The following is a 15,916-nucleotide window of genomic DNA, read 5'->3' as shown; positions in this document are numbered from 1 at the left end:
GGGCAACATTTTTGGACACATTGTTGAACGTACATAAATTTAAAAATTGAGTTGAATTTATCATCATTAATGTATATTTTTCTTTAGTAAAACTTTTCCAAGAAAACTTTTTTAAATGGAAAATCTCTGTATTTGTGTAGTGTATACTTTGAAGAATTATTACTGAATGCATTTTCCGATTATATCTCGACATGTTTATAGCTTTTAGTTACTCTACACTGCTACACAAATTTTTGTTTAATGGTACATACAAATGATGATGGTAAAACCATAGTGATCCAAGTATCATTACAAGCTTTTATTTAGTTTCATCTGTCCCGTTGTCTGTCTGTAATTAAATCTTGCAAGCCAAATTTGATCCACTACCCGGTTTCCGAATGAGATGAAATGTTGCATCTATTTAGTTTGGATGACAATGCATGTTAAGGTTTTAGCGTCCTGATTTTCCCATCGCTTCCACCATATTTGATATATATATACAATTTTAGTCTTAAATTAAAAATTTTATTAAAAAATACTTTTTAAGAGACAAACTTTTATTGTTCTAAGAAGTAGAAAATAAGTTTATCTATGAGTCACTAGTTGTAACAGCTTGAGGTGCTTAATATCAAGAAAGAATCGAAAAATAATTAGGCATGTGGAGTAGATGAGGCGTCCCGATTCGTTTTTGATATTTTTAAGTGAGCGCCTCAAGCTTTTATAAAAAGTCGGGTATGAGTGACACATAGATAAAATTATTCCACCTAAAACTTAACTTCAATGCCCCCGCGCAGTAGGTTTAAAAGAAACTATATAGTTACTTTGTTTTCTACAGACTTGTGTGAATCATAATGACTCAACTTCGAATTTGACAACTCTGCGCGGAGTTGTCACGATTTCATAAATTTTTCTCAGTGTAATGTTACTCAGTTTCGGTGGGTAAAAATCTGTAAGAAGCACTAATATCCTTACTTAAACTTAAAAACACATTATCTTTATTTTCTCACAAATATAAAAATGTTACTTGGATCACTATAGTTTTACCGTTCCCACATATTTGATATCTACATCAACTCTTATTTTGAATGTTACATCTTTGTCACTGATTTATTTGCATAAACATTGAAAAAATTATGGCATGTGAATGCCATACAATGTCTTTATTACAACCGAAAAGGTTGCATAGGGGAGACCAATGAGATGGTTACCTAAATGTCTGCTTTGATACCTTTATTTTTATTTTTTTCGAACTATGTTCCTTATCGCACGTTATCATTCTGATCTGTTTGTGTCTGTGGGAGTTGTTTAACCAAGTATATAATCCTACTAAATTTGGGTCATACTTTTCAAATTTGTGATCAAAATTAATCTAGCTCTAACAGTTTTCGAGAATGTGGAGTCCTGGTCCCGGAATTAAGCACTTAAGTGATAGCTAGCGAAATACTGACATCACACCTGAAAAGAATGACCCAAAACTAGTGGGTTTCAAAAAAAATTCCATTAAGATCGGATCAAAATTACCTATGTTATCAAAAAACACAAATTTTTTAACTTTATGACGTCATCAGAATCCAAAAAATTTAATTTTGCTCTATCACATCCAAATTTTATCCAATTTTGATAAACCGAGTATGTTTTCCTACTAAATTTGGGTCATATTTTTCAAATTTGTGATCAAAATTAATCTAGCTCTAACAGGTTTCAAGAATGTGGAGTCCTGGTCCCGGAATTAAGCACATTAATGATAGCTAGCGAAAAACAGGCATCACAGCTGAAAATAATAACCCAAAATTACTGGGTTTCAAATAAAATTTCAATCAGATCGGATCAAAATTGCCTGTGTTATCAAAAAACACAAATTTTTTAACTTTATGACGTCATCAGAATCCAAAAAATTTAATTTTGCTTTATCACATCCAAATTTTATCCAATTTTGATAAACCGAGTATGTTTTCCTACTAAATTTGGGTCATATTTTTTAAATTTGTGATCAAAATTAATCTAGCTCTAACAGGTTTCAAGAATGTGGAGTCCTGGTCCCGGAATTAAGCACTTAAGTGATAGCTAGCGAAAAACTGACATCACAGCTGAAAAGAATGACCCAAAATTAGTGGGTTTCAAAAAAAATTCCAATAAGATCGGATCAAATTTGCCTGTGTTATCAAACAAATCGAATTTTTTTAACTTTGTGACGTCATCGGTATCCAAAAAATTTAATTTTGCTCTATCACAACCAAATTTTATCCAATTTTGATAAACCAAGTGTGTAATTCAACTAAAATTGGGTTATACTTTTCAAATTTGTGATCAAAGTTAATCTAGCTCTAACAGATTTCAAGAATGTGGAGTCCAGGTTCCTTAATTAAGCACATCAGTGATAGCTAGCGAAAAACTGACATCACAGCTGAAAAGAATCACTCAAAATTAGTGGATTTCAAAAAAACTTCCAATAAGATCAGATCAAATTTGCCAACCCCACCCCCCGTAAAATTTTCAGAATTTTTTTAAGACTTAATGCAACTTCAAATCAAGTTTTTTATTTAAAATTGCCTTGCCAAATTTAATACAGATAAAAATGCTCAATTTACTTTCTGTATTTTGTATACAAGTAAAAAAAAATTAGCCTTATAACAGGGTCTTTCAGTAAGAATGGTGATTTTTTAAATTTGAATAAAAATAAAAGAAGTCAACGTATCAAACTTAATTGTGTTTTATTTTTTAGCTTATGCATTGAATTTTTTTTGTGTACTATATCGTTCAAATGTTCACTACAGCATTTTTTCCAGGCCTGCATTTGAATGTCGAGTTATAACTTGATTGTTGATTTTTATGACATTTTACTCACGCTCGATTTAAAACATGAATATCTTGTATTTTTCAAATGATAGGTATTAGTGATGAGACGAATATTCGCGTATTTTTTAACATTCGCATTCGCAAAAAAACGGATGCGAATGTTTTGACAAAAAATCATCATTATTTTGTATCATAAATTGCAAAATAACCCCAAACTTCTTTAATATGTACTTTACTCATATTTTTAGATCACTTTTTATACCATGCATATATGTAATATGCAAGGTATACTAAGTTTAGTTCCAAGTTTGTAACGCTTAAATATATTGATATTTAGGTGATAAAATCACCTAATTAGTCCATTTCCGGTTGTCCGTCCGTCTGTGGGCACGATAACTCAAAAACGAAAAAAGATATCAAGCTGAAATTTTTACAGCGTACTCAGGACGTAAAAAGTGAGGTCGAGTTCGTAATTGAGCAACATAGGTCAATTGGGTCTTGACCTATGGATCCGTAGGATCCATCTTGTAAACCTTTAGATATAGAACGAAAGTTTAAATGTAAAAAATGTTCCTTATCAAAAAATCAACAACTTTTGTTTGAAAAATTTTTTCGTAAACATCACTGTTTACCCGTGAGGGCACAAATTAGGCGTAAATTGTATAGTATGTATTATATAAATTGTATATGTATGTGCAATGTGATCAACACTATTTATGCATGGTATTTCAACAATTAACTCAGTCAATTGTTTGTTTTCACTTCTTAATTTGAATGTTGGACAAATGCAATTATAGTAAACTAACTTCAAATTAAAAAAGCTCGACCGGTGAGGAATTTCGCTCCCGTGGCTACCACAGCACATGGCTACCATGTACTCGTGACTAAAAAACAACAACAAATTTCGTAGAAAAGTGCTGAAAAAAATCAAAAGTTATTAAATTATTATTAGGAGAACATGTTTTAAAAATAGTTTCATTTTAAATATCTTTTCAGTTGCTGATTCGCTTCTTAATAATGTTTTCAGTATTAGGAAAACATCTATAAAAACTGTTACATTCGAATTATGTTTGCCTGATACACTTTAATTCGTTGAATTATTATTTTATATTCAAATTTTTAAAAATATCACTCTTATTGGAATACCCTGTATAAACTTTTGAACAAGTATCCTTTCAAATTAAAAAGTACAAATACATAAATGCTGTAAAATACTTTTTTTTTTCATTTCGGTGAGAAATGAGTTTTTAAAAAGAAATTCGATTAATTTATCAAGAGGAAGAAAACTCGTGTGTATGTGATAATAATTCAATTTCACTTATAATTTAATCAATTCTTATATAAAAATTCATAAATATGGTATTTTCATTTTTCCCTATTGAAAATAAATAAATTAAATTTTATTATTTAGTGTTGAATAACGTTGACATAACATCTTTTGAAAAGTTTTTTTTTCTATATAATCGATTTATTCTATAAAAAAAAATTTTCTTATCTTTTTGATTTTGACGGTCAAAATTTTATTGACGTATGACTTTAAGCGAATGATAATTTTTCTTCAATCTACAATAATTCATACCTGCAAGTAAAAGTTATGAGAAAATAAGAAAATATTTCTAAGAAAAGTTTGAATTTTAATAGAAAAACAAGTGAAAACAAACAATTGACTGAGTTAATTATTGATTTATATCATAATTTACTATCAAAATAGGATATTATCATTAGTCAAAAATAAATTATGAAATTTGAAAAAAGTTAAAATTTATGTAAAAATATACTTAAATATTCTGATTTCAAGTCATAAAAACACATTTTTCTTTTATAATATTAAAATTATAAATCGTAATTTTTAAACTGTATATCACGTGACCTAAAACACGGGCAAGCCCTGATGTGATGTCATATCGGTATGAACCATAGACCATCAGTTAGTTCAGTGTAGACAGCTGGGTATAATATATACATAGATAATAAGTATTTATGTTTATTATAATCAGATGAATATATCTGTCAAAGTTATTTGTGTTATTTCGTATAGTGATACGCATATTACGCCATCAAATTGGATGCCCACGTTTTTGACAGTTTAAAAAAAGTTTACAATTTTTGGTAAGAAAACGTGTTTTTTTATTCCGAAATAAATTTTTGGCGGCTTTTTATTAGCAAAATCAACATTTTGAGGTACTTTTTCAAAAATAGTAGAATACCCTATTGAAAATATCTATATTTTTTAAATTTTTAACCTGTAAATACTTCACGTTCATGCAGGCTCATACATCCTGAATAATATGTATCTCAATTCAATGTCTGTGTGGTTTAGCATGTTTTTCGCCAGTGCCCTTCATATAGGTACTACCCATTTCCTCTGCCTCTTGCATTATTTTTATCAAAAATTCATAATATTAAACTATTAAAGTAATATTGATTGATTATTTGTTAAATTAATTCGACCGATTGAAATAAACAGACAGACAGACAAGAGACTGCATCATTTCATCGCGTTCGCCTCCAGCCATATCATTATTAATATTAACAATTTAACATTGAATATTTTATAACTAATTAAAATTTACACTAAATTGATTCGATCGCGATGATGCAATTACAGGAGAGTAGCCATCACTATCATATCATTTAACTTTTATAAAATCTGTGCATAAATCCCAAGCAAAAATTTATTTATAACAAGTGAAAACAAACAATTGACTGAGTTAATTGTTGAAATACCATGTATAGGCAGTGTTGATTACTCTGTCACATTACACATACAAACATGTCACACATATATAACTGGTATAGCCATAACATACATACTAAATTATTTGCGCATAATTTGGTCCCTCAGTGATGTTTGGGTAAACAGTGATGTTTACGAAAAGATGTTCCAAACAAAAGTTGTTTATTTTTTTATAAGGAATATTTTTTACATTTAAACTTTTGTTCTATCTCTAACGGTTTACAAGATGAGTCCTACAGACCCAAGATCCAATTGATCTATGTTGCTCATTTACGAACTTGACCTCACTTTTTACGTCCTCAGCACGCTATAAAAATTTCAGCTTGATATTTCTTTTCGTTTTTGAGTAATCGTGATGACAAAAGGGCAGACAGACGACAGACAAACAACCGGAAATTGATTAATTAGGTTATTTTATGAACACCTATACCAAAATTTTGTTGGTTGCATCAATATTTTTAAGCGTTACAAACTTGGGACTAAACCTAATATACTATGTATATTTCGTGTACATGGTATAATCAATCATTGATTTTTTTTAAATGATAGAGGAGAGTGGGATAAATACGAATGCACGTTATTACGAATTTTGGAGTTTCAAGGATAATATCATGAAATTATTGGAAAAAAAGTTTTGATTATCATTGTTTTTATTGTAAAACAATTTTTTTTTATACTCAAACAAAACTCGTTTTTCGGCAAATTTACAATACATGATTTTGAGCCAAGTCTTATAATTATCCGACGAATTATTTAAGTACTTTCCGAGAAAATGTGGTTTTCTTAGGATCATCTTTAAATCGTATATTTATATGCATTTTCATTAATGGCCAAATAAACTGCTGCCGAAAGGCCGCCATAATAGAGTATTCTACTATATTTGTAAAAGTACTTCAAAATGTTGATTTTGCTAATAAAAAGCCACCAAAAATTTATTTCGGAAAAATACTCACGCTTTCTTGCCAAAAACTTAAATTAAATTTTAAACCTTTTTTAAACTGTCAAAAACGCGGGCATCCAATTTGGTGACGTAACATCGGTATCATTATACGAAATAACACAGATAAGTTTAACAGATATATTCATAGACATCTGCTTATAATAAATATAAATACTTAATATCTATGGGTATATTATACCCAGCTGTCTACACTAAACTAACTGATGGTCTAAGGTTCATACCGATATGACATCACATCAGGGCTTGCCAGCGTTTTAGGTCACGTGATATATAGTTTAAAAATTACGATTTTTAATTTTAATATTATAAAAGAAAAATGTGCTTTTATGACTCGAAATCATAATATTTAAGTATATTTTTACATAAATTTTAACTTTTTTCAAATTTTATAATTTATTTTTCACTACCGACAGTACCCTATTGTGTTGGTTTTTCAAGCACTGATATTCAACGTATTCTATACAAAGTATTTCAACAATTAACTCACTCAATGGTTTGTTTTCTCTTGTTTTTTATTTAGATTTAGCAAAAAATTTATTATTTATGAGAAAATCGCCCGGTACGATTTAGTATGCAATAGACAACTATCTACTATTATTTATATTAAAAATACGTAATTAATGTAAATTTTCTTTTATCTGTTACAGTTCCACGTTTAGATATACCAAATCTAGAAAATGGTTATCATGGTCTAATCAAAGAAAATGAAACGGTTGTTGAAGTAACCCCAAAAATACGTGCTATTGGTGCGGAAATATGCAGTTTTCATATTGTGAATAAGCATCATGGTGAAGCACCCTTCCAGGTAAATATTTAATATACTTCCATTATTTCGTTTATTAGAACTCCGAATGTAAATCGGGAAATATTGAATTGGATAAGTGGGACCTGTATAAGTGAGAAACCGCCATAATTGGAACTCATGCTGAGTTCTCAAGACTGTGGCACTGAATTGCCTCTGTCTTTTAGAAAAAAGACATTCTCGAATATTGACTGGACGTTTATTCTTTCTCATGGTAGGGAAAATTTCATTTTATTCAAGGCCGCCTTTAACTTATAACTTATAAGGGTTACTTTTGGTCCAGCCAATTTCCACGAAAACTTTTTGGTCCAGCCAACTTCCAATCAATGTTAGGGGCTGAAAGGAATTCAATGATTTCAAAGACGTTTTTTTAACATCTCTTACGGGAGGAAAAACGCCCAACAGTTTCCTAGAACTAAATCACGAATTGAGAAAAAAAACAATAATTTGAGGTATTTTTTCCCCTCTTGAACTTTTACTATACATTTTGTGAGCTCGTGTTTGATAAATTATTACTACTGGCTTTTCAAATTACAAATTTCCTATACTTTAACACAGAAATTAGTAACAGAGAGTCGTTGCTTCTTCATGATTTGAAAAATTAATTATTGTATTTATTTTTCAGATTGTTTTAAAACCACACGGCTACGCTCAACTTAAAGCAAAGAAAACGTTAAACTGTGAAAAACGTAGAAATTATAAATTTGACATTGCTGCAATCAGTTGCGAAGGAAAACAAAGCTTGAAGTAAGTAATTTTTTGAAAATTTTTCTTAGAAAGTAACACCAATATCTTCGATTTTAAAAATATATAATATATATCGAACCCTAAAACGCTCTTGCAAAAAATGGACGATCCCTCGGCATTGCTGGATTTACCGGTAAGCCAAGTAAAACTGCTCCTCCGGTTAGTGAGTTATTTAAGCTTAGGTATGCGTATAATAGGACGGCAATCACGTAATCAAGCTATTTTTAATTAGCTAGTGCATTAAAAAATAAATTTATATAAAACTAGCAGCCAAACTCGGCGTTGCTCGGGTTAAAATACATCGCATGTTTAATGGTATAATTAATAACAGCTCTCGGCGGTCAGTTTAAAGTTGTTCATGATTATAGTTGCCGATTTAAACAAACTTTCTAGATCATAGAATTTTCTAGAAAATTTCGAATCGATTTTGACCGTTACTCACATATTAGAACTTTCTAGATCATTACAGAAATTTGTTCTGAAAATTTCCGAAAGTTCACATTAGTAAGAAAAAGACAGATATATATTTTTCACATTTTTGTTGCCCACCGCAACCAAACTCCTTTACTTTCACCAGGAGATCAATTGGTATTTACCGCCTCAACAGGAAGTACATTGGAATTGGTGGTCATAGAGAAAACCCTGTCTTCAAGTACCAACATTTGCATTTTATATATATATGTATATATTAGATTATGTAGAGGTTATGATTTATAACAAAAGATTACCGAACGGTTGACGCCAATACCTCCTAAACTATTGAATGAAGTTTTGTAACCTTCAAACTTAATACATAATATCTTATTGATTTATGTTTACTGAAAAAATAACTGTAATACATTCGCAGGCTAAATATTAGATTATTAACATTTTTTTTTATATATTTATGAAGGACGTTATAAAATTGGATCATTTTTCCTAATAGTACGATTTTCCGTCGTAGATTTCCCAACTAATTCAGTATCAATATTAAATTTAAACATTTTTTCAATAGTACAATTCAAAATCAGCTATACACAATTTTCACTTAAACACTTTTTTATTGGGGAAAATTTATAATCTAAACTCAGGATTGCTTTTCAAAACTGTATGATTTTTCGTTTTCGAGATGTTAGCAATCAGTTAGCAGTCAATTTTAGTTTTATTGTATATACAAAATTTACATATTAATCGAGGAAATAAAATTGGAAAAAAACAGTCTGATCCAGTAATCGAAACCGGTGGAAAATGTAGTTTACTCAACAAAATCGTATTCTTGAGAACCTGTGTTTTTCCGATTTTCGCCCATAAAGTGTAACAGAAGTACCCTATTTTCGGACATCATGTCTCTTTATTTAACCTTTTTTTTATATTGATGTTTTTATTTTGGACAATTCTAAACATTTTTTGATACTTGCCATTTTTTTACCTAACCTCAACGTTTTCGAAAATACTTACTTGCGTGAGACAAATATGAAAAATAAAGTTATTATAAACGATAGCACATGATCAGGAGCGTCGCCAAAGGGGGGAGGGGTAGCTACCCTCCTCTACAGGTTCTAGAGATTCACAAAAATGATTCAAAGCACCCAAAAAATTAAAGTTCTACTGAATTCAAAATTTTAGTTATCGGATGGATTAAGTATGAAATTAGAACCAATCAAGCTACTTTCATATTTTCAACTAACCATCTTTTATATTTTTGGAGAAAAAAAGAACTAAATTTTTGCCCTAATTTAGATAATCACGGGAAAACAAAGATATTTAAGAAAAAATGTTTTAAACAGAAGTTGTTTACTTTTTTATATGAAACAATTTTACATTTAAAATTTTGTTATTCTTCTTGTGGTTTACATGACCTAATGGACCCACGTTGCCAATTACGAACTCAAACTCACTTTTTGAATCCGGAGCACGATATAAACAAAATTCAGCTCGATATCTCATTTTCCTTTTTGAGTTCTCGTGTTAACTGACAGAAAAATGGAAATGGACTTATTAGGTTAATTTTATGAATATCTATATCGAAATTTTATTTCTAACATCAATATTTCTAAGCGCTGCAAACTTGGGATGAAACTTTTCCCATTCTCCATTAAGCAACTTGCCCCCTCTTTTCACATCGGCTGGCGACGCCCTTGTTTGTAGGAACTTTTTTTATTTCTGTATTTATTAACAGTAATATCATTAAATTGGTACCACTGTACCATTGAATGTTTCCACTAAAAACAATACCATTACCGATTATCGTTTTTGATAGAAAATAAGAAAAAAATATATATCACATGTAATCAATCACATGTCACATGTCATATTTGTAAAAATTCAGGACATTTTCCATATTTTTCATAATTTGTATCTGTTGTTGGTATGTTGTACGTAATACAAAGTGTCCCAAAAAAATGTTTACACATTTTGCGTAGCTATAAAAACAGAATATATTTAGTTGGATTACAGATTAAAAATATAAAGAAGAAAGATGTAGAATTTGATTAGTCAGAGCAAATGTTCAAATTGATACCCATTTTGATCCAAACATTGCTGATAACACGTAACAATGGAATCGCAAACTTCGTCGAATCTTTTCATTGGGAATTTCCTTGCATTCTCTATGAATTGCTGAATTCAATTGATCGACTGTTACCTGTTTCGATAAATAAATCTTATTTTTGATGCATACCCACAAAAAAAAATCCAGTGGCAAGATGTCTGGGGTGGGCGGAGGCCATTCGATAGCACCTCTGCTGAAAATAATAGTCCCCTTCATCATCAAACTGCTCACGAATACTTGGCATGATATTTTCATGCAACAAATTCAAGTAAATAGCACCATTCACAGTGTTATCAAAAAAGAATGCTCCAATTAAACCCTGCACTGACAATCAACACCACACTGTAACTCCTGGTAAATTTAAATGATGTTTTTCTGTAACATAAGCATTCTCTGGTGTCCAGTATCTGACATTGTGGCGTTTGTTCGACCCGATTGTGATCCGTTAGTTAATCTATCTGAAAATCCCTTCTAAATCGTCTTTACACTTTCACAACGTTCTCAGACTTATGATAACACTTTAAAATTAATTTACGTATTTCAAAACCAGTCCAGCGTTGCCAACTCAAAATCTGTCTAAGTGGTGGATATGATTTAAAAAGTTGGTAGATTTCAACAAATTCTGCTTAAAAGTTGGTAGATCTAATTTTAGATCTAGTTACTTTGAATTACTCAATCTACCAACTTTCTATTCTAAGAATACTCAAAGTTGGTAGAGTTGGCATCACTGGTCCAGTCTAATATCATATGAGTAATTAATTTCACCTGGTGATAGAAAAAGGTATCATTTAAAGATATTTTTGTGAAAATTAGAAAAACGCAAATTTTACAATCAAGGTTCACAGAAAAAGTAAATTCAACAATAAGGAGTGCCCGTAGGCAACATCGATTCAGGACCACTCAAAATGTATATTTTCGTTAAAATCTGAAAACCTTAATTATTTCATGTCAAGTCGAATTTTAGTTTTTTAACTTTTATTTTATTAACGTTTGATGTGTGTGTGTGTGTTAGGGAGAAAGAAGGAGGGGTAGGAGCATACTGTACCTTATAAGTTCTAATACAGCCATGTATTTTTGATGGAAGTTTAAACTTGAAAAAGCAATAAAATTGTAAAGTTTGTTATTTAAAAGATCTGTGATGAAGATGAAGCTATGAGTTAGAGAATGAATTATTTTCAACCTTACATACATAATCATTGTTTTTTAGTCATATTTCCCCCAAAAATATAGACTTATACACTATATCGAAGGTCAATGGAGAAGGTTGGGGGTGTGTTATAAATTTGTTTTTACATTTGGGTGTCTCAGGCCCGCCGTACGCGGGCGTGCAAGGAATAGAATGGCGACAAATCGAGAGATCGATCGATAGTCATTGTCATAATACTTGCAATATGCAATATGATTAAAAATCAAAATTAACAACACTAAATACCCAGAATTATAGTTTCAACTGTACTGGTATTTGCCAATACCTCAGTACCTGATGAAGTTTTTAGCGGCAAGATTTCAGTGAAGAAAGTCTACAATCTGAACACAATTGTTTTATCATTAAATTACTGGTGGTAGAGTTTTACAAAGTATACTTTTATTTTAGAATATTAGACCAAGCTTGGTATGGTATGGTATGGAGGTTAGCGGGCCATGCTCGAGCATCGCGCCTCGAAGCAATGGTTCCGAGCACCTAGCCAAATAGACCCTTGTACTCTATCCCCACTACGCTTTTCAGAGGCTATTATAACCAACTGATGTACTGAAACCCAGGATTTGCCTAGCGCTGAGTTTCCTAATTTCTTATGGTTCGACTATGGCCGGACCAAACCATTTCCTTCATGCTGTATGAGCGCCGGGCAGTAACAGAGAAAGTGGGTCGATTTTTCTTCTGAATTTTCTCCGCAACTGTCACACGCGGGAGATTGTCTTTTTCCAATGTGATGTTGGAACTTGTTTAGGTTATCATGCCCTGTGAGTAACTTTACGATGACTCTAATATCAGCTCTGTTTAGTTTCAAGATCTCCTCAGCTCTGTTACCGAGCGAGTTTCCTTCACCCAACAGGCTTTTGGCGATTCGCCCTCCCTCGTAGCTGGTCCATGCCTTTAATTGTTGGTTTTTCAGATTATCTTCCAATTTGTTAAGACCTTCTTGGTATGGCATCCTCGCAAGCTTTTCTTGACTGGGAGCCTTAAATTCCTTAAAAATAGATTTTAAGAGTTACATTTATTTGCGGACGTATTTGGCTTTTGTCACTCTACAATCTAAATGAAAAAATCCCATTTTATAGAAAAAACATCTTATAATAAAACATATGAAGGGGAAATATGACTTGGGTGATGGAGTTCTGCTGCTCAGAAGTTTTTCTTAGTATAAGTAAAACTTTTTAATTGTATTTTATTGATGTAGTACCAGAGATACTACAAGGCAAAAGTCAAGAGTTATATGTATTATGTATGTACTTTGTCAAGTATACTAGGTAATTTATTAGCAAGTGTCTCCATTACCGCCATCATCAAATTTTCATGAAATCTCACTTATATTCATGGGTGTCGCCAAAGGGAGGCATATGCCCCTCTTTAGAGAGATTCACAAAAATGGTTCCAAGTACCCACGAATTTTTAAACAATTTTCTCCCAAAAGTTGACTCCTGTAACCCTCATAATATTATCGAATGAGTTTAGTATGAAATTAGAATCAATGAAACTACCTAAAAATTTTCAACTCACTATCTTTTATACTTCTAGAGAAAAAAGAAATTTAATTTTTGTTCTTATTTGAACCCTCAGGAGAAAACTAAAGTTATTTACGAAAAAATGTTTCAAACAAAAGTTTAATTTTTTTACGCTGACACTTTTGTTCTATCTCTTATGGTTTACAAGATAGGTCCTACGGATCCAAGATCAAATAAACTCACTTTTATGTTCTTACGATATAAACAAATTTCAGATCGATATCTCTTCGTTTTTGAGTTACTGTGTTGATCTATAGACAAACGGAAATGGACTAATTAGGTTAATTTTACGAATACCTACATCAAAATTTTGCTTCTAGCATCAATATATCTAAGCGTTGTGTGAATAAATGAGACTTGTGAATAAAGAAATAAAAAAAATTACGATAATACAAAAGTGCTATTGAATGATTGAAGGTAGTACCAGCATGAAATCACTTTTCGACAGATTTGGCCGAATTTTTTTTCTCGGGTTTATAATAGCTTTATTTATGAATTCCTAAAATTTCATAATTTTTGACCGTTTAGATCGCGAGATATTTAAAGACAAAGTTCGCGATTTTGAGGGTCATGTCCCATTTAAAGCATGTAAAATGTTCGGTCTCTCCAACTATTTTTTATGATATTATTATATATTGAAGAAAAAGTAGAAAAAAATGTTTATACAATACAATTCTAAAAAAAAAATTTAGAAATTAATTTTTACTTTCGAGATATTAATTTTGACGTAAATTGATCGAAATTGGGACGTTGGCATAATTATTTCCCATTTTAAACGGTCAAAATTTCTGAAACTTTGGGAATTAATAGTAAGCATTATTAAATTCTTAAATTTAATTTTTCGTTAAATTCTGTCGAAAAAAAAATTGTACCATTGCTTTAACATAGAAACTGCAAATACCATGCTGGAACATCGTTAAGAAAGAAAAATAAATATACTGTTATCGAATTAATTTCTTTGAATTTTAAGTTTAAAAAAAGACAAAAAGCAAGATTATAAATGGGATTCAATAGAAATCGATATTTCTCAAAAATAACTTTGATAACTACACTTGAATTTTTTATCATTTAATAGTTATTATCTAATTTTCACAAAATTATTCAATTTTCTTCTAAATTTATTTAAAATTTACAAACTGTTTCTCTATGAACGCACATAGCAAAATAGGGTTCATTACCGTCTTTAAAGAAATAATTCAATAATTTGTTACATTTTCATGGAAATTGTGAAATCAAAGTTTATCTGTAAAAATTTTCTAAATTTATCTCAACCACTAACCATTATATACAGCGTGTCCCGTGACTCGATGGACATAGCTTAAGGGTGTATTCTTTGGACAATTTTAAATCGAAAGTACCTTTTGTCCAAAACCCAATAGTTAAAGAGTTATGTGTACTATTATGCCCCCAAAGGTAATCGTCAAAGATACTAATAAATCTTTGATGGCTTTTATCTTGGTTTGTTTTTATTTTTTATAGTTATTCGAAAAATAAGTCGCCCTATTTGCTCAGTTGGTTGAGGCGTAACCAATTCCGTTCGCGGCATGCTTAGGGTTGCGGGTTCGATTCCCGCCATCACAACAAAATTAATTTAATTAATAGTAGTGCATGGCATGTGCATGAAGGAGGTGCAATCAGCCTCCGAAATTGAGGAGCCGATAAATGAAATTATCAGCGGAAAGGTGGTAAAACACATATATGGTATCACAATGGGCTCTATGGCCTAAGTGTGTAATAATTCGAAAAATAATTTTTCTTTACTGTTTGTACATGAATGAGCTTTTATTATTATGAATACCTGTACTAAAATTACGTTTCTACCTTCAATATTTCTAAGCGTTACAAATCCTGATATATTATTACGTGTACGCAGGGTATAAATAAATACTTCCATTAATTATTTCTTTATAAACAATAATTAATTGGGTATCTGCATTGAAATTGAAGAAAACCAATACCGTTTATTATACTTTATATAACTTCTTTATATAAAAGTATGCCATATCTTTAATTAAAGATGATTACATAATTACTACCGCCAAATTCATAAAAAATGTATAAACCAAAGTATTAGGTACAGCTATGATCAAAAAAAATTCATGAGCAGCTGAATAAGATAGTCTCTCTCCATAAAATACTTCCTATTAATCCCCGACCAAAAAGAAGGGTGTTATAAGTTTAATGAGTCTGTGTGTCTGTCTGTGGCATCGTAACTCCTAAACGAGTGAACCGATTTAGTTTTTTTTTGTTTGAAAGATGATATGATTGTGAATCGACTCATTTGTTTAGGAGCTATGTTTCTGTCTGTGTATTTGTCTCTGTGGCATCGTAACTCCTAAGCGAATTTCCTCGAAACACAATTAAGATCACGCTCAAATAACCTTTCAAACACAAACAATTTGTAGCGTAGGAGCTGCGTTAGCTAAGTGAATTCTCTTAGAGATTAAAAAAATAACACATTTTTAAAAAAAACGAATAGGGCATTTTTAATTTTTCTAAAATTTTTATTTCGAAAACTAAGCGCCTAGTAAAAAAAATTCTGAGAGTACTTTTTTGCTTAAAGCTGTGTAAAGTGTAAAAAGTTATTTTAAAAAAAAGTTGGAAAGATACGAAATTAAGCCGGTTTAAAAAAAAAAAGAC

The 15,916-nt window shown here is 30.7% G+C and overlaps 1 protein-coding gene across 4 annotated transcripts in view; it reads left to right on the top strand.

Moving 5' to 3' along the window:
* LOC123302477 (calsyntenin-1) overlaps positions 1–15,916 on the top strand; it is a 116,427-nt gene that overhangs the window by 85,123 nt on the left and 15,388 nt on the right. For all 4 annotated transcript variants that reach the window (XM_044885408.1, XM_044885405.1, XM_044885406.1 and 1 more), the window contains exons 2-3: positions 7,121–7,278; positions 7,901–8,022. In XM_044885408.1, the coding sequence (XP_044741343.1) occupies positions 7,121–7,278; positions 7,901–8,022 (280 nt within the window). The remainder of the gene's footprint in view (positions 1–7,120; positions 7,279–7,900; positions 8,023–15,916) is intronic.

This window comes from Chrysoperla carnea, chromosome X (genome assembly GCF_905475395.1).
Source record: "Chrysoperla carnea chromosome X, inChrCarn1.1, whole genome shotgun sequence".
NCBI lineage: Eukaryota > Metazoa > Arthropoda > Insecta > Neuroptera > Chrysopidae > Chrysoperla > Chrysoperla carnea.
The sequence above is the reverse complement of the archived record's forward strand: the minus strand, read 5'-3'. Positions and strand labels throughout refer to the sequence as shown.